At 46.3% G+C, this 19445-nt stretch overlaps 1 protein-coding gene across 1 annotated transcript in view; it reads left to right on the top strand.

The window, feature by feature from the left end:
• Window positions 1-19445, top strand: part of SNAPC4 (small nuclear RNA activating complex polypeptide 4) — a 22347-nt gene extending 2902 nt beyond the window's left edge. The window contains exons 3-22 of the mRNA XM_061558115.1: window positions 838-896; window positions 1893-2048; window positions 2693-2894; window positions 3239-3320; window positions 4258-4362; window positions 5175-5247; window positions 5430-5594; window positions 6041-6188; window positions 7682-7788; window positions 8078-8169; window positions 8509-8603; window positions 10128-10213; window positions 11368-11682; window positions 12518-12650; window positions 13382-13419; window positions 13783-14092; window positions 14922-14992; window positions 15525-15608; window positions 15702-15729; window positions 16293-19445. Coding sequence (XP_061414099.1) covers window positions 838-896; window positions 1893-2048; window positions 2693-2894; window positions 3239-3320; window positions 4258-4362; window positions 5175-5247; window positions 5430-5594; window positions 6041-6188; window positions 7682-7788; window positions 8078-8169; window positions 8509-8603; window positions 10128-10213; window positions 11368-11682; window positions 12518-12650; window positions 13382-13419; window positions 13783-14092; window positions 14922-14992; window positions 15525-15608; window positions 15702-15729; window positions 16293-19087 — 5144 coding nt within the window. The 3' untranslated portion in view covers window positions 19088-19445. The remainder of the gene's footprint in view (window positions 1-837; window positions 897-1892; window positions 2049-2692; window positions 2895-3238; window positions 3321-4257; window positions 4363-5174; window positions 5248-5429; window positions 5595-6040; window positions 6189-7681; window positions 7789-8077; window positions 8170-8508; window positions 8604-10127; window positions 10214-11367; window positions 11683-12517; window positions 12651-13381; window positions 13420-13782; window positions 14093-14921; window positions 14993-15524; window positions 15609-15701; window positions 15730-16292) is intronic.

The following is a 19445-nucleotide window of genomic DNA, read 5'->3' as shown; positions in this document are numbered from 1 at the left end:
GTGGTTAATCATTCGTATAATCGTTAAAATTAATCTGTACATTTGGGCACAGTATGTAAACCGATTAGAACAGTAATTCAGGTTGAAAATGACGTGTCGGCCTTTCGTGATAAGGGGGAAATGTTAATTAAAGATCACCGTTCCAGTTTAACTGACCTTTATCCATGCTGGGATGTAGGTGCATTCAATGTTGTGTATGTGTCAAACCAATGACTTACTCCTTAATGAAGTTATACTTTTGAAAACGATTCATACTTACCTACAAAATGATGCCCTACCCCGTATGTGGTATTAGGATGAATTTGACTGGAGGTTGTATAATTTGTGAAAATATCCGAATCAGGTGAGAGCTAATTGAGATTACTTACCTCCATTTGGTTGAGGCTTCAACCACGAGGGGGCACATTAACATTGGTCTCCTCTTACGATAGATGTCATTTATTTAAACAATTGTTGGCCATTGATAATCATTATCGCTAGATAGACATCGTTTAACAAAGAACAATTGTATTAAGATTCATTCTCTTGTCACTGAAATTATTTATACATGCAAGAGCCGATTTTATTTTCATTTGTTGTCATTGATGTCCCTGATTTGAGAGCTTATTTTGTAAAGAATTGGTAACCATACTGAGGCATTAAACACAATACCAGCTGGGTTAGTTTTGGGTGACTAAGATCCGTATTGAAGCCATTATGAAAGTTGGAGATACCCATACCTAATACTTGAATATCCTAGGAGCTCAGGAGTGCTGGCTGAGTATTTATCTTAAGGCCATTATGAACCTCCCATCTACCTTGTATCATGGATAATGACATGCCAATGTTTTTTTCCAGATTTCCTGCAAAGGATTTCCGATTTTGATGCCACAAATGTCACTCTGCATCAACTGCAGGTGGGGGTGAGTCTTTCAAGGAAAACGGTGATATTCTCCAATCGCAGCGTACCTAGGCTGCGTGTCCTGGGCTTTCTAACACAGGCTAACACAGGCCACTCCCCCCCCCCAGCACTTCTCCTAGCACGCAGCTTCCCCCTCCCTATTTCTCCCCCTTGCCTCCCCCCTTTCTTGCCGAAATGACCTCTTGCCACGGTAGCTGTCTCGCCCACTTCAGCAGTTTTCTTGCTGTGGTTGTCTCACCTGATGAAGATTGCTTGTGTTGCAATCGAAACATCGTAATTTGTTTAACTTTATTTTATTTCTACCTACGTGACTTTACCGAAAAAAACATTGAGTACAGGCTTAAAGCTTAGTGCATGAGGAAAGACTTTAAAGGTACGGTCAAGTGTGTCGATTTGACATCACTGCAAATTGCACTAGTGCGATATATAAGCATGTGACGTTTTTACACAGCCAGTGTATATAGCTTCTCGAGAAGAGTTGTGTGTTTTCAGATTGTGATTTTATTTAAGAAAAACATGGACATGGTTGATCAAGGATGGACTATAGAGCTGTGTTTACATAACTCGCTAGTGTCGAAACTGACAAACCCAGACTGTAAAAAGGCTGACTTGGCCAGCACGTCTCTCATCGACACTAACAATCATCTAAACAAAGCTGTGCACAGGACTTTTATCACATCGCTGTCATGGATGTAATGGAGGCCAGAATATATTTTTATATTCTGTTCACCAGCCATCATACCTCATCCTCAGCCTGCTACATGATGTCACAGACTTCACCAATCTGGAAACAGAACCTGCCCTCCCAGAAGGCTAACCCAGTGGTCCCATGCATGGTATCTTGGGACACCAGATGTAGATGATCCCCCCTATTGAGCCTCCATGATATTTTCAGATACTGGCAGAAAGATGAAAGACAGATTCAAAATGGATGTGGCTTGATGCAAGAAGTGTCGTGGCCTCTTATATAAAGTTGGCGTGTCTCCTGCAGGAAGTGGATGCAGGCTCTGACTCAAGTGACGAGGATGATGGTTTGCTATCCCAGGATGCACCCACGTGCCTCTCCATCAACCTCCTTTACCAGCAGCTTTTGCAGGAGCGACTCCAGGACCTTGATGGGCTCTTGCAGCAGAACTGGGACCAGCAGGTTTGCATTTGAGTCTACCGTGAGGTTGGCCAGTCCGTAGCGAAGAGAGTGAGCAAGTAGTGAGTGGGTTACACATTTGTGCGTTGAGTTTACGGGTGAGAATAAATATTTATCAGTATTAAATAAGACTTTTGTTATTATACAGCTATATTTGTTTAGCAAGGCTTGTCGTAATTACTACATTTATTGGAATGTATTGTGTTCCCAATACATGCAATGGATTGGGCGTGTGAAACTCAATAATAGTCCATGCAAATTTTATGAAAAAATATTTAAGGCTTCTGATAAAACAGCACAGCTGACAGAGGCAGTGCAGACAATACCGTACAAATGAGATGGACTACACACAAGGTCGAATAAACAAGACTACCAATTATACAGTACAAATGAGAAAGAAAAAACACAAGATATATTACAAACGAGACAGACATTGTAAAATGCATGGTGTTAATAAGCTGGTCTGACACTGGTGGTGAGAGTCAGCTTGGAGTTGGACATAATTTTAGTGTGAGTCGGCCTACAATGAGACATGAGGGTGATAGTGATAGTAATAATGATGATACTGATGGTCATGGTGCTGCATGTTTGTATACATGTGTATGTCCACATGTGTATGCGCTTGTGTTTGTTAAAAATCAACACAGGAGGCGCTAAAGCGTGAATCCTTGGACAGGGACCTTGCCAGCGGAATGGTCCGCTCAGCCCAAAAACACATCCGCCTTGGCAGTTTCCTGAAACCTTACTTCCGGGATGCTACTTCCGGACTGGGGCCTCCAGATAATCCTGAGACGAAAAACATGACTTCCTGCGGACACAAGAACTTCAATGCTTATGATCTCCGTCGATGTAATTAAATGCACGATACAGTGTCTTGAGACAGGGACTTGGGTTCGAAGTCTCTAGTTAGACTCAGCTTTTAGAGACTTGGCTTCAGTATCTGTGTTTTGAGACAGAGTTTCCAAATCGGTGTCTTAAGACTGGGTTTGACTCCCAAAAGATCAGGTTTCAGGAATAATTTATTGAGACAGACTTTCAGGATCAGTATCTTGAGAGCAAGTTTCTGAATGAGTTTTGATTGAGACTAAATTGCAGCATCAATATCTTACAACTGGCTTTCAGAACTTTTTGAAGCTCAGGTGTAGATGACTGGGTCTCAGGCTTTGCATGATGTTTGTCTTTATCATCCTCAGGGACTGAACGAGAGAAGGAGTCTTTAAAACAAGCAGTGCTGATGGATTCACTGCAGCGCCGATTACAACCCTTGGTTACCAGGTCAGGGACCCTTTCTTGTCAACTCGAACTGCTTTTTATGTTTAGTTTGTTGTCCTTCCCCTGCACCTCCGATTAGCACGCCTGGATATGAACAGTGCGAAAGAAGTTCAACATATTTTTATATACACATACTGCACCGAAACAGCATATGACTCTTTTCTAGTAGCTACTCATCTAGGTTGCCCATCTTAGGCTGTGTCACATGGGTTTGAAGCTTCGGTTTTAAGAAAGAGACATCAATAAAACACAGTCATGTGCATCATTGTGGAGCGCTCGTGTTGTCACTGCTATACATTTTGTTTCAACATTGAATACCATGATGTAGCAATAACCCTATAGCGTTAAAACCAGATGCTCTTGGTGATGCCTGCTAAGATAAGTCTTTGAAGGATGCATTAACTGCTTAAGGTATAAACTAAAGCCAGGTGGTGGTAGTGAGATGGTAGAGCGATGCATGGAACACAGATCTCGACTTCGTAACAGCTGCAGAATCTGGCAGAAGGAATTAATTGATGGCAAGATGTGGTGGATTGATAACATTGGCCCTGATGGCTTTTTGACCTTGACCTATGTTCGAAATACTATGTGAAGCTGGGGGAGTGGTGGTACAATGGTTGGTGCACTGTGCTAATAACTCCACTGCCTGAGTTTGATTTCTGGCCACGACTCACATCAATGGCTGGTGGTATCTCAATCAATCTTGGGCCTTCCCCTTCATTAACAAGCACTGCACAGTGTGGTGAAGTATAATCAAACAAACTCCTCTGACTGATACAGCAAGGGAAGGCGTTTATCTGCCATTTGATTGACGGATTGACAAAGCGTAGAGAGTTGTGTGATGCGAAGTACCCTACGTTGATGCCAAATGAAATAAGCACATACACTAAGTCGACTTGGCATACAATGTATATGTCTTTCTGCATCTGCTTATGCTCAGGCTCAACACCACAGAGGTGAAAATGGAGAGAATGGGGGAAGATGAAGACAAGTCGGCGATTATTAGCTCCATCGACCTCATGAAACAGGATATAAACAGAGTGAAGTGAGTGGGACAGAGACATGTTTGCGTGGCACGGCAATTATGGACCTAACATCTGTAATGAACCCGCGGAGGGAGAGAAACACCCAGATTCACGGCTTGACTTTGGATCTCAGCAGTGCTTATTCTGTTTCTCTTGCATGTCCATTATGCACCTGACACACCCGTGATGAGCACCTCAACAGACAACTACATTCAGGGCTTGAACTGAGGACCTTTGTCTTATTGGCATGTGTGACACCACTGAGAACCTGATACAGCCAATGTTGAAGTCCCTCAGAGAGAGAGACACCCAAAACGAGGGCTTAATTTCAGAGCTTCAGCGATTCTGACTTCATATCTCACAACCATTATTTACTCATAAAGACAGAGAAGCACCCATACCCAGAGTCAAAAGCCTGAATCTTAGTGGTGCTGACTCGGTGTTTGACGTGGCTTGTACTAACCTGACATTACCATTATTAACCCAGTAAGAGAGAAAGAGAGACACTCGGACCCAGGGCTTGAAATCAGGATCTCAATGTTGCTCGCTCAGTGTCTCTTCCATGACTATTAGAAACCTGACATGGCCGTTATTAATCCCGAAAGAGAGAAAGAGACCCGTACCCCAGTGCTTGAACATATGTTATTATAGGTGCTAGTTCAGTGTTTTTCACGATCATTGTGCGCATACTTAGTAACCATGGAATTCTAAAGATGCTGCTCATGATGATGATGATGTTGTTTCTGGTGCTGCTGCTTATGACGATGTTTCTACTGATGATGATGGTAATGTGGCTAATAATGACGGTGATATTATTTCCTCTTCGTTGCAGAAATCTCCCTGAAAATGAACTTCTGGGCGACAAGGACGACCGCCACGATTGGCTCAAAATCGCACATTTTGACGTGAGTTTTTATATTCCTTAATTATCATGCCAAGAATGAGCGCACACACAAATTCAGTTTTGTCACACGCAAAAAAATCAAACACAAAAACCATGTTCACATCTACCAGCCCTGTGGACCTTTCAGAGACAGTATTTTGAGCGAATGATGATGTGTGTGTTTGACCCCGCGTGGCAGAGCAGATGGCAGGCAAGCGCAGCCCCACGGAGGTGGAGAAGTTCTGGAGGTACTCTCTGCACCCAGGCGTGAACGCGACGAGCTGGCAGAGCCACGAGGACAAGGCCCTGCACAAGCTCGTCTCGCAGCTCGGGCACAACGCGTGGGGCGACATCGCAAGCAGGCTCGGGGTAGCCATGAACACCCGACGGAGTAGGGGGGTCGGGGGTTAAAAGTCATTATGGGTGTGTTAGATACGCTGAACCTGTTCTGTGGAGGTCCTAGGTTCAAGAACTAGTTATTGGATAGCTGTGAAAAAGAGATTTACAGCTCATCGGATTCCTCCAGTATAAATCAATATTCAGATTCTGATGAGCCAGCACTTCTGAGATTCTGGGTTCAAGACCGAGTAATGGGTGTTTGTCAAGCCCTTGGTTAGGGTGTATCTATGTCGATGTCTCACACGAGAACATCAAAATAGTTGTGTCAGAGTCACTGAGCTCGCACCACAGAGGTTCTGTATTCAAGCCCTAGGTCCTGGTATCTATCTTTCAAGAGATTCACAAGGGCTGTATCTGGGACTTTCCCCCTCCACCCTTTTCTCATCACGTTCTCCCGTCTCTCCTCTTCCTTTCAGACCAATCGCACGGCGTTCCAGTGCTTGAGTCGGTTCCAGACGACGAACCACGCGTTCCGACGCAAGGAGTGGACCGAGGGAGAGAACGAAGCGCTCACCCAGCTGGTTGAGGCCATGCGGATCGGGGAACACATCCCCTTCACCCGCAGTGAGACACACTCGCTCACTCTCATCCACTCGCATTCACACACTCATGCCGATAGGGGTACACATCCCCTTCACCCACAGTGAGACACACTCGCTCACTCTCATCCACTCGCATTCACACACTCATGCCGATAGGGGTACACATCCCCTTCACCCGCAGTGAGACTCGCTCGCTCACTCTCATCCACTCGCATTCACACACTCATGCCGATAGGGGTACACATCCCCTTCACCTGCAGTGAGACTCGCTCGCTCACTCTCATCCACTCGCATTCACACACTCATGCCGATAGGGGTACACATCCCCTTCACCTGCAGTGAGACTCGCTCGCTCACTCTCATCCACTCGCATTCACACACTCATGCCGATAGGGGTACACATCCCCTTCACCCGCAGTGAGACTCGCTCGCTCACTCTCATCCACTCGCATTCACACATTCATGCCGATAGGGGTACACATCCCCTTCACCCGCAGTGAGACTCGCTCGCACACTCTCATCCACTCGCATTCACACACTCATGCAGATCGGGGTACACATCCCCTTCACCCACAGCGAGAGTCGTTTGCTCACTCTCAACCACTCGCACACTCGCCCACTCACCCACTCATGCCAATAGGGGTTCACATCCCTTCACCCGCAGTGAGACTTGCTCGCTCACTCTCTCAATCGCTCGCACAGTCACCCACTCACTCACACACTTACTCACTCGCCCACTCACTGAACTGCTCACTTGACCATTCACAGTTAAATGATTCAAAGTTCTGGAGGGAAATAAAATCGGTTATTGTCTTTGGAAATCCAAAATCCTATTGTTATGCATCCGAAACTGCCTAGTTGTATGAATACACCGTCAAAGTAATTTCCTGCTCAAATGAGAGTTAAGGCTCCAGCGCTTATCCTCTGTTTGTAACCTTGAACCAGTGGTTGAAATTCCACATTCCTATAGCAGGGGCAGCAACTTTTATCATAGGGCAACCACTGTTGACTTCCCCACATTTTGGTACGAATTTTATAGGCCCCCAACCAGGATTTGAACTCGCAATATTCCAATTATGAGCCACTCGCGAGTCCTGTCGCCTGGTCTGTGCGTATGCAGTCTGTGTGTGCGTGTTCCTGTACTCGTCAGAGGTGGCACAGTGGTTAGCACATAGGGTTACGAATCCAGTCCGAGTTCAATTCCCGCTCACGGCCAAGATCAGTGATGAATATATGAACCCGCCATAGGCCTTACCTCGGTCGACTCAGCTTTAAATGAGTATCTAATGCGGTGAGTGAACATCAGCACTGGAGAGACAAAGGCGGCCAGGCCTGGTGCTGGGCATACCGCCCCCTCGTGCACCACGTTGGCCTTCATAGGTGCTCGCTAACAACACTTGGCCCAACAGTGTGTTGGGGCTGTACGGGAGAGCATTGCCTTTGTGTCCATGTGTAGTCTGCACGTAGGGTGTACGTATGGGTGTACGTATGGGTGTGTGCTTGTGGTTTTTCCAGTTGCGTTCTTCATGGATGGCAGAAGCCCCGCTCAGCTCAGCGGTCACTGGAATAACGTGCTGAAGCCTGGGCGCCGCCAGGGGACCTGGAGCTCGCCTGAGGACGATGTGAGTGGTTGACTATGGTGCAGTTAACCCACGGTCATGTGGATGACTCTTTGTGGTGTGTGTTGAACCCCTTTCAGGTGTGGTTGACCCTGTGGTGTGGTTGACCCTGTGGTGTGGTTGGCCCTGTGGTGTCATTGATTCTGTGATGTGGTTAATTATTGTGTGGTTGACCCACGGAGTCTTTGACCCTGTAGTGTGGTTTTGCCAGCAGTGTGGTTGACCCTGCAGTGTAGTTGATTACAGTTTGGTTTACTCTGTGGTGTGCTTGACCCTGTGCTGTTGGTGACAGCTGCTGCTGCGTGCCGTCGAGCGTTTCGGCGATCGTTGGTGTCTCGTTGCCAAAGAAGTTCCTGAACGCACGGATGTGCAATGCAGAGAGAGGTGATGACAATTCACCATCATCACCATCATCACCATCACCACCAGCAGCCGCAACTACATTATTTACAGAATCGTCTCATAATTGTCCACCTCATCATCCACCTCGTTTTTAAGTTTATTATAATACTGATTACACTGTGAATGATGCTGTTGCTGATGATGTTGCGGTAATGTTTACGGTGCCGCTAATTGAAACAATTGCGTTCAAAATTGATGAAGTTGTTCGTGATGAAGTTGCTGCTGTTGCTGAAAATGAAAGTGGTTTTGGTGAAACTGCTGCTGTTGCAGTTTTTGATGATGATGATGACGACGATGACATTGTGGTGGTGATGATGTTAGATACGTGAACTGCCTCGCCAACGGTCTTGCCAAGGGTATGTGGAGCACCGTTGAAGATAAGAACCTGCAGAGCCTGGTCAACTGTTATGGACCCGGTGAGGGCTTGCCATGGGTACGCGTGGTGAAGTGCTGCGCGGATGTTGGGGTTGTCTTGTTGTTTTTATCTTTACTGTGGTGTATTTGTGTTTATTTCTGTGTTTTACGTATTCTGGTTCATATCAACCGTGTTGTTTGCTTGCTTGCTGTGTTGTGTTTTTGTTTATTGAGTCCTCTTTGTGTATAGCGATGTATTTATGTTTAGTGGACTTTGTTTATGTTTCCTGTGCTGTGTGTGTATTTGCTGTGTTATTTACATTTTCCATATTTTGTTTGTATTGTTGTGTTTATGATTATTGTGTTGCATTTATGTTCACCCTGTGACATTTGTTTTGTGTTTTCTAACTATTTATGTGCTTATGGTTTTGTCATGTTTATGCGTTTGTTGTAATTATCGTGCCATTTCTTTATATACCCTCAAATTTGCTTTCATCACCACAGGACAACTCTGTGTTCATTCAGAACTGCCACAGGGTAGCAGCGTATCACCCGCTACAGACTAAGGAACAGTTGTTTTCAAGTTTAATTTGTTTAACCGGGTGAGAACTCAAGAGACCAGATTGAGTCTCCTTTGCAAGAGTAACCTGGGTCACCACGATGACAAAAGCAACACAAACTAAATAAAGTACAGCAACGAAGCAATTGGAAATCAGAACGTAAAGAAAAAACAACCGTCTCACATGAGAAGTCAAAAAAACACTGCACAAACACAAGTCAAATAATAAACTCTCTGCAACCAAAGTCGGCTCGGGCAGATTATCCCGAAACTAATCATAGTACAATTACAAATTAAGTTGCAGAAACATTAAACTTTACTCAATAACATGGCATTTGGAAAAGTGATGCCCTCCCTTCTCCTTCCAAGTGTGGATGCAAAGTCACTTGAAGGAATTTCAGAAGTAGTTTTGTGAGATGTTCTTCAACGAGCCAGTGTCTCTCACGGTGGGGATTGCGCTATTCTTCCAGATGAATCATCTCTTTCGTGACATTACACCGATTGTACAGTTAGACGTAAAAGATAGTACAATGAAAATATCCAGGATCTCTGTGGTGCCAGTCTGGAAATTTGACCCCTGAGACCCCTTGCCAAATCTTATCGTGATTTTATGTTTGTTGTGTGTTAAGATATTTGTTCTTATGCGCCCTGCTGCCCAATTTTCTCAGCGGTAGAGTCAGCGGCTAGAAATCCTGCGGTTTTAATAAAACATTCTAAATGGAGGTTGACTGGGCCCATCTTTCCTCGAGCGTCGATAAAATTTGTACCGCTTAGCGTGGAATTCAACAGCGATTGTCCTTTGGAAATACTCGTCCCTGCCATAGGAATGTGGAGGATCTGCCATTGGCTCAGGGCTGTAAACAGGAGATGAGCGCCTCCCAGACGTTCATTTGAGCAGGAAATCACTTTGACGATGATCACGAGCACTAAACTTGCATTGTGCCCTGTTTAAGTATTTGTTATTTTGTATATAATACCGAGCGAGTTTTATGTCGTGTGTGTGTGTTGGTTGTGTGCGCGTCTTTAGGTCAGTGGTCTGCCGTCGCAAAGGCCTTAGGGACACGCAGCAACAGTCAGTGCTCCAAGAGGTGGAAGAGACTGAACGAGAAACAAGTGGGGTCGCAAGCTACACATACAAACATGCACGCATATAGCCTTGAACACACTTGGGGCAAGTGCTGCAAGCGAGCACCTAATGAAGGCTGGTAAGGCGCAAGAAGGGGTGGGTGGCCAGCACCACGCCCGGCCGCCATTGTCACCTTAGTGGCGATGTTTACATGCCGTACCAGGTACTCATTTGAGGCAGAGTTGACCTAGGGGAGGCCCAGAACTGGTTCAGACAGTTGTCACTGGTGTTGGCCGTGAGCGGGAATCGAGTTCGGGCCACCATGTTTATAGCGCAGCTCTTGTTCAGAAGCGACCTAGCCACAAATGATAGCTCAACGAAGTGACTTATCATGTGGAGATGTATAGCAGTCAAATACTCTAAAACGCATGTTCCTAAATGTGGAGGGAATATCCGGATGACCTGGAGAAGAATCCACGTGACCACAGGGGTAAAATGCAAACTCCAATATATAGATGTTAGGGTCGGAATCGAACCCATGGCCTGTATACCAAGCGAGGTAGTTAACATCTTGTTCTTGCCTTTCATGAGCTTTGTTATCTCGTTGAAGTGTTACTTGCATCACACCGCACGTACACAAACACAAATATACTTGCGTAACACAAAATAATAATACGCGTTTGTTGTGGAGAATCCAGATTAGGGGACGATGTCTCCTTCATAAATCTGTATTTCCACTAACAAATTAAAGTATTCCTTGCACAATTCATTGGCCCAACGGCCTTCTGGGAACCACTGCTGGCAGTTCACTAGCATTTGTTTCAAGCAAGCCTGGCTCTGCTGGTGATACACTGTATGTCGAAACCGAGTTTGCTTGTACTAAATCTGCTGAAGTTGAGCATTCCCAGAAGGCCGTTGGGCCAATGGAGTGTGTAAGTAAGCCTTTTATATTTTATGTGGAGAGACAAATATGTGAAGCTGACATGTTGTAAGCTTATTTATTTTTATATATGCTTATGGATCAAACAAAATCAGCCATACACTTAAAGATAAGTCTGTATCTGTGTCTCTGTTCATCAGCCCACTTGTGCCGCCATCTCATATCCACCTCATTGCCCAAGCACATTGGGGAGTTTTATAGATCTGTGTGATCCACCAATCCTAGCCATCAAAGCTCCCTGTCTCCTTGCGTGTGTCTCAGTCTCTCAGAGTTGATCCATCGTCGAGGAAGCGCAAGAATTCCGCTTCGCCGAGTCTGGACGGGGAGGAGATACCTGCAGTCAAAATACGCCGAGCAGGAGGGCGGAAAACACGGTGGAAGAGGCATCGAAGCGCCTACACAATCTCCACTCCGCCACCATCTCCACCACCGTCTTCGCTGTCATCCTCGCTATCGCCACCGTTATCGCCATCATCATCTGTTGAAATGCGGTCCGACAGCGACGTTGATGCTGATGAGGTTGACGACGTGGTGGATGCTTCGAACAAACAAAAAAGTGCATCGCGACACCACGAGGTACACGTATCCGCGGTTGCGTATGTTGTGTTCATAACGTTAGTGGTGGTCGTCGTAATGCAACACGATGTCCTTTGTTCAGGAGAGCCTCACTGAGTCTCAAGACTCCTTCAGGAGTGACCTCCAATGGGATGTTACACTAATTTAGTTTTTATTTAGTGTTTTGTTTTGCGTTGCATGATACCAGAGTACCTGGAGAACACCCATGCTTACAAATAAGGAGATAACACTCCCAAATGTTGTGAAACTCCTTTGCCGTCGTTGTCGAGAAGGTGCCATACCCTGGCCCGCCAGGAGAAGGCGGTACAGCGACAATGTGGACTCCACCTGTTCCGTCTGGATGGCATCGTGTTTCCTCCTAATGCACATGGTTTTTCTTCAGGTGCTCCGGTTTCCTTCCACATGCGAGTTAATGAATTGGCACCTTAATATATAGAGAACCGCAGAGATTGGGCAATTTTTTGGCACAGGCTCATCACGTGGCTGCCTTCCTGCTTGCCTGTGTATCCTCGTGTGATGAGGAACCACAGCCCATCATTCCTCCTGGGTCGATAAAATAGTACCAATCTGCTCTTTAAATTTCTTGTGAAAAAGGCCCATTACCTGAAACGTCATCTATTTTATTTTATGGTAGTGCTATTGATGAATGAGTTTATTTACTGTGGGTAAGTCAACAGTTGTCCTACAGATAGACTCACCACCCACCATAGGAACGTGGAATTTACACCACTGGCTCAGGGCTGTAAACCGGTTGATGAATGCCACCTCAATGCTCGCTTGAGCAGGAAATCACTTGGGACTATTGTGTTAAAAAAAGTGAATTCTGTTTGTTCAGGATGAACGCGCAAAGCTGCTGCCGGGCGGAGTGGCGGGGAGTTCAACCAGGAAAACGACGCTCTGCGTCCCGAGCATCGATCTGTGGCTGCATCCCAACCCTTGGGTGATGCCAACCACCTCCGACCCTGTCGGTGAGGTCAAAGGCTAAATAACAAGTGCTAGCTGTCTACCCAGGAAAGCTTTGCGGAGGTCTCAATACTCTTTATCCTGGGATGTTTGGCCAGTTCCGTAAATGAGTGTTTGGCTTGTGTACATGGGGTTACACTCGGCTTGCCTTCTGGCCACCGATCAGCCCTATTCCTGGCCTGCGTTTGGAGTCACCCGTCCACACATCATCCAGGTTCAACACCTGCTTAAATGTGATGTGAAATGTGGTCATGAGATAAAATAATGTGTTCATATCTTAATGAAAATTTAATTTTAAAAACAATACTTTGTTTAGTTATTTATTTTTAATGTTTAACTTGATTTTTAATCAATTGAGCGGTGTTTGCATTTACTTTTTAAACCTTTGTGTAACTTCAAATGTCATTATTGGGTCTTACAGTAAAGTCACGTAGATAGGTTCAAGGAAAATAACAAAAAAGAACAAAAAAACTACGACGTCTTGTGTTGCGATCGAAACGTCGTAGTTTTTTGTTATTTTTTGTTATTTTCTTTGAACCTATCTACATGATTTCACCGAAAGACCCAAGAATTAGAAATTCCTGCAGTCACGAAAGCTTGAAGTCAAGATTGAAATGCAATGTGTATGTGTTAATTGTGAATATTATTATTCTGTTTTAAGTTATTGCAATGTTTCCTGCTTAGTGTGAAGGGTGTCGCTGCTTAATAATTAAGTGATTGTTGTCTGTTTGATCAGCATTTCAAGAGAACGATGAAGGGACTCAACTGAGAGAGGTGAGAATAACTCATGCCCGCTACTCACCCACTCACCCTGCCCAAATACTGACTTACACTCTAAATAATTCCCCCACTTATTAATTTACTCACTCAGTCATGTAATAAATCTTTCACTCGTTCACCGGCTCGCCTAAACAACGTAACTATCTTCTCAGTTGTATAATTAAATTACTCATTGACTCACTCACTATACGAACTAGATTCGAAGCTTTCGTGACGGCAGGAATTATTTGATTTATTTTCTTTCTCCGTGACTTTACCGAAAGAACCAAATAGTCACTCGTATACTCTCTCTCACACACTCATTTGCTGGCTGACATATATTTGTTTATTTGAACTCTTGACCTTTTGTCCTGGCAGATTTCTGAGCCTCGTGGTCTCGGTCGGGGTCGGGGTTCACGGGGTCCTAGGGGTCGAGGGTGCAGCCTTGATCACAAGATCTCTCTGGAGATGAAGCAATGGAAGCACTTGGCAGCAACCGTTTCCCACACACAGCCTGAATCGCAGACAACAGTTGAATCGCAGGAAACAGCTGCCAAACGAACAACCATTGAAGAAATGGCAAGTGTTGAAGAGACAGCAGCTGCTCCGGAAGCAACCGCTGCTAAAGGCAAGACCGCTACGGTTGTGTGTACATCTCACAAGCTAGCAACATCGGCAAGGAGCCTTGGTGAGAAGTTTAAATTGCTCATATTAATCATCACTGCCACCACTACCACCACAATTACTACCACTACAATCACCACCATCACCACCACTACCACCACAATTACTACCACTACAATCACCATCACCACCACTACCACCACAATTACTACCACTACAGTCACCACCATCACCACCACTACCACCACAATTCCTACCACTACAATCGCCATCACCACCACTACCACCACAATTACTACCACTACAATCACCATCACCACCACTACCACCACAATTACTACCACTACAATCACCATCACCACCACTACCACCACAATTACTACCACTACAATCACCATCACCACCACTACCACCACAATTACTACCACTACAATCACCATCACCACCACTACCACCACAATTACTACCACTACAATCACCACCATCACCACAATTACAACCATTACAATCACCACCATCACCAACATCACCACCACTACCACCACAATTACTACCACTACAATCACCACCATCACCACCACCATCACCACAATTACAACCATTACAATCACCACCATCACCACCACTACCACCACAATTACTACCACTACAATCACCACCATCACCACCACCATCACCACAATTACAACCATTACAATCACCACCATCACCACCACTACCACCACAATTACTACCACTACAATCACCACCATCACCACCACCATCACCACAATTACTACCACTACAATCACCACCATCACCACCACCATCACCACAATTACAACCATTTCAATCACCACAATTTCCTTTTTCACCACAACCACCATCATCATCATCGTGTCTTGTCTCCACAGCTGACGTGCTGGGAGAGAAGATGGGCCGTCTCAACCTGAATACAAAGTCCATCTTTGAGCTGCTGCTCCAGGTATTCATGGCTAAGTAGGACCTAGAAGTAAGACAACCCATTGGTAATAATGGCCTGTTCTTACAGAAGTACAAAGGCAGTTGTGTTAAAAGCATTGTTTGGAGATCATTAGTTTGTGAGGCCAGTTTTCACTTAAGTTGGATGGGGCTCAATGAGGTCACGAGTTCAAATCTGGGTTGGGGACCAATTCTCATCATTAATAGAACCATAGATAGCAGCATCTCATTATGGACATTAGCTGCAGAGTGATCATCATGATCAGTACAAGCATCATCATTATCATCGATAGCATCGTTGTCAAATATCACAGCCAGGCAGCACCCACTGCCACCACAAATCGGTTTCTTCCTCTTGGTGGGGTCCAGCCGTGCAGATCAGCGCTTCTCAGCATATCTCTGTATGGCTCTGCCCCCCTTGAGAACCCATATGAGAGAATGTTTTTCCACTGGCCGTAATGATCGCACACCACCAGTGCTCATTCGAGCAGAGACTTTGACTTTTGTGTTTTTTTGTTTTCTCAATGTCGTGTCAGGTTTTTGCAATAGACCGTGTCGGCTGCCTTCGGATGATTAATGAAAAACAATTGGGGCTCAAAATGACAAAGCTGCCATGCCTGGTAAGATTTCAAGAGCCATTTACTTCAATAACAGTGCTAGTTGTATTCATCTTGTCTAGACACATTTCTAATTATTATTATTTTTTCTCACAGAGAACTGCAAAAGCTACCTTGACACAAGGTAAGCCTTTTACAAATATATATTTTAATAAACTCAACTATTTAGCAATCTGGGTTTCAGAACTGCAGTCTTAATTGAGACTCCACGCAATGAGACCGAGTCTCAGGACCAGAGTCTTCATTGAGACTCTCGACCAGGAGACTGGGGTTTTTGGATGAGATTCTTGAATGATCCATAATAGAGGTTTTATGGGTTAGATCTCGTAAATAAAAATGTGTCGTCAAACTCGCCACCACCCGACAGCCAATTAGTTAGCTTTGTCACGTAATCAAACTGTAACAATTAGTTGCTAGTTCAGCACACCAGTGTGTTGGAGAGTAAACCCACAACATTTACAATTCGAGTATTACGTTTCGCCGGGAATTACAACCAGCCTCATCAGGCACTTTTATATTTACACGATCTCGCCCAAAACACCTCTCATGGATTATATTGGTCGCAAAAGTCTTGAATGTGGGAGACTGGGTCTCAAGATCAGAGTCTTGATTGAGACTTGGCTCCACGAGGAGGCCAGATCTTGTCTCAACTGAAATGTTCACGTTTGTCTGTGCGTCTCTTTGCAGCCGGTGTGCGATGCTTCCCACAAAGGCAGTCGGTGAGGGCTCTTCTTGCCCGGGCCACCTCCATCTCCCAACAGCCACTGCCTGTGATTCTGACCCCTATAGCCCCTACATCGCTCAGGATTGAACAAGGAGGGTCACCAAAACCTCTTTCTCTAGGCGCTGGGAATTCATCAAATCATCCCTTCACCTTATTTCTACCCAGGCCGCTGGTTCCTTCGCTAGTTAGCGACGGCACGCCCCTAAGGTCCGTAGTTAGCGGTGGGTCAACAGTGGTTAAGCCGACTTCAAGTGCTAGATCATCGGTTAAACCAGGAACAATGGTCTTCTCGTTGGTTGGTGGGAAACCAGTAATTTCTTCTCGAGGTAAGACGTCTAATGTTTCGGCAGAATCAGTGGTTAAGCCGCTAGTTGCCGCAAGATCTATACCACATGCAAGTGGCATCACTCTAGTTCCCCCAAGGTCGGTGGTTATGAGACCAGCCATTACATCAGGACAACCAGTTTGTCCAGGCCCATCAGTTACTGCGGTATTTACTACGATAGTTACCACGCCACCGGGTGGTACCCGACCGATAGTTTATTCACCAGCTACTGCAGGATCAGCAGCCACACGGGTAGTCGATACCCGGGCACTGGTTACTTCATTACTCAATGCAGAATTGCTAGTTGCACCACCACTAACTACAGGACTAGCAGTTAAACCACTGGTTACTACCGGACCAATAGTTACACCTATTTCAACCCCCACTGCTGCCAATACAACCCTGATATCCAGAACTACTCCTGCAACCACAACCCTCCCGTCCGAAATCACTCCGGCAATCGCAACAAACACATCCGGAACCACTACTGCAGTCACAACCCTCGCGTCTGGAACCACTCCTGCCTGCAAAACCCACATATCCGGAACTACTCCGGCAATCACATCCCTCACATCCAGATCCTCCTCATCCAATACAGCCCGCATGTTCGGAATCCCCTCCCCAGCCAGCATGACCCTCATATCCGGAACCCCCGCTACCAGTGCAATCCACGTATCTGGAAGCGCCTCCACAACCAGCAGGAGCCTCGCATCCAGCACCCCCTCTGCCGCCAGTGCTCTGAAGGAGGCGTGGTTGCTTTTTGGAGGGAGGGACGAGCGGTCCGAGACACCTGGTTCCGTGTGGAGTTGGGGTAGGGTCCCATCCCTTGATGATGACGATGCTGATGACGACGAGGATGAGGAAGATGGTGATGATGAACGCAGCATAGAAACCTGGATGGCCCAGTTGAACATGCGTGGCTCATCGTCTGACTCTTCACTAACCGCTGCAGTCGCTTGCACAGAAAGTTTCCCGGTAGCTAATTTGGTGGCTTCTCCAGTCACTGCCTCGATGGCTTCTACAGCGGCTCCTTCTTTCGCCAGTAACTTGCTGGCTTCTGTGGTTGATTCTTCACCGAGTTCAACTCTAGCTTGTGCAGTCATTTCTTCAATCAGCCGTTCACTGGTTTCACCGGATCTCGCTTCGGCGTCTTCATTGCCCCCCTCGGTCACTTCCTCGTTGCCATTGGTGGCCACTCCTTTGCCATCTTCCGTCAGTTCTCCACCAACTTCGTTCACTTCGATGGCTGCTTCTTCGCTGCCCTCTCCATCCTACCCACTGCCTTCAGTCACATCTTCACTCGTGTCTTCAATCACTTCATCACTGTCCTCATCACTCCCTCCACTTTCGTTTCCTCCTGCTCCTCCATTTTCTGCACCTCTTCCGCCTCGTTCTTCCACTCCTCCGTGTTCTTACCTGCCACCTTGTGCCGTCACTCTCCGTGCCCTCAAAACTCTCCTCCAACGCCGACAAACTCTGCTCCTCCAGCAGCAGAAGCAGCAACAGCAACCACATGCACAACAGCAACCTCCTCTAGGAGAACTGAGCAACGTTAATGGCAACACCACCACAACCGCCATCATAAGCAGCAGCAGCAATGTTGACAACAACCGTGTGCATGTTTCCTCACCATCGCCGATGGCGCCACTTATCAAGGAAAAGTCACCCATTGTAGGAATTGAGGGTGGTGTCAGTGCTGGGAATTCGTTGCCATTTTCTCTCGGGGCTGTGGATCCTGCACAGAACTTCAGACAGACTGACCACTGCCTCGACCGCCACCAATCCCAGGGCCCGCTGGGCCCCAGAGACCGGCAGTGGAGGAGGGAGGAGGACATTTCCTACGCGTGCCTGCGTCGTCGCTTCTTGGCGACTTTCACGGTTCCGGCCATTCTGGCGACGACTCCGTTACTGTGCCAGGATTCAGAATTCTTCAGGCGTGGGACCAGGCCAAGCGATCGAGGAGGAGAGGGCAGCATTCGGGGAAGGGGCCGAGGCAGGGGAAAGGGCAGGGGTAGAGGTAGGAGGAAGGCTGTCGAGAGGAGCAGCATGGATGATGGGGGTAGCAATGTTGATGTAAGTAGAGGTGTTGATGGTGCTGAGGTGAATGGAGATGGTGGTCGCCATGGTGCTGCTGGTCATAGTCCTGATTGTGGCCATGGTCGTGATGGTGTTCATGTTATGGGTGGTGATATTCGTTGTGGAGAGGATGAAGATAGTCTTGGGGATGATGGGGGCAGTAGTGGTAAGCATGAAGGTGAAAGTGTTGTTGACATTGACCAAAGTGTAGAAGCAGTGAGAGGCGTTGGAGTTAGAGGCAGGGGAAGGCCAAGGACGAGGGGCAGTGGCAGGGGTCGAGTAAGGGTCAGGGGTGGAAAAAGGGGCAGGCCGTGGAGTAGAGACGGAGTAGGCAGTGAAGTTCAACCAGAAAATTGAAATATTTAATGCCGATCAAATGAAATGAAATTAATTGGAGAAGTGCTGGTTCAGTGTCTGACAAAGCCATTGAGTCCTCCTTAGAGACAGGGCTCAAACCCAGTACCCCAGTGCTGCCGATGAATTGTCTTAGATACAGCCATTATAGACCTTGTACAGAGAAAAGTAACAGAAAAAATAGCCAGGTTGAGGCACACAGGTCTGGAGTTCAAGCCCTGGATTTCGTCTCTCAGTGAATTTATAATGGCCATGTCAGCGACACCACGCCAGCGCTGCTCGATACGAGTCTCGGCAACGTGATGAATCCATGTGTTGCGTGGTTGATGATGGCACAGAATAAAATAGATCATTCATGTGG

The sequence above is a fragment of the Lethenteron reissneri genome, chromosome 24 (assembly GCF_015708825.2).
Source record: "Lethenteron reissneri isolate LAM-NWPU_2019-01 chromosome 24, ASM1570882v1, whole genome shotgun sequence".
Classification (NCBI taxonomy): Eukaryota; Metazoa; Chordata; class Hyperoartia; order Petromyzontiformes; family Petromyzontidae; genus Lethenteron; species Lethenteron reissneri.
This window is presented reverse-complemented; position numbering and strand designations above follow the sequence as displayed.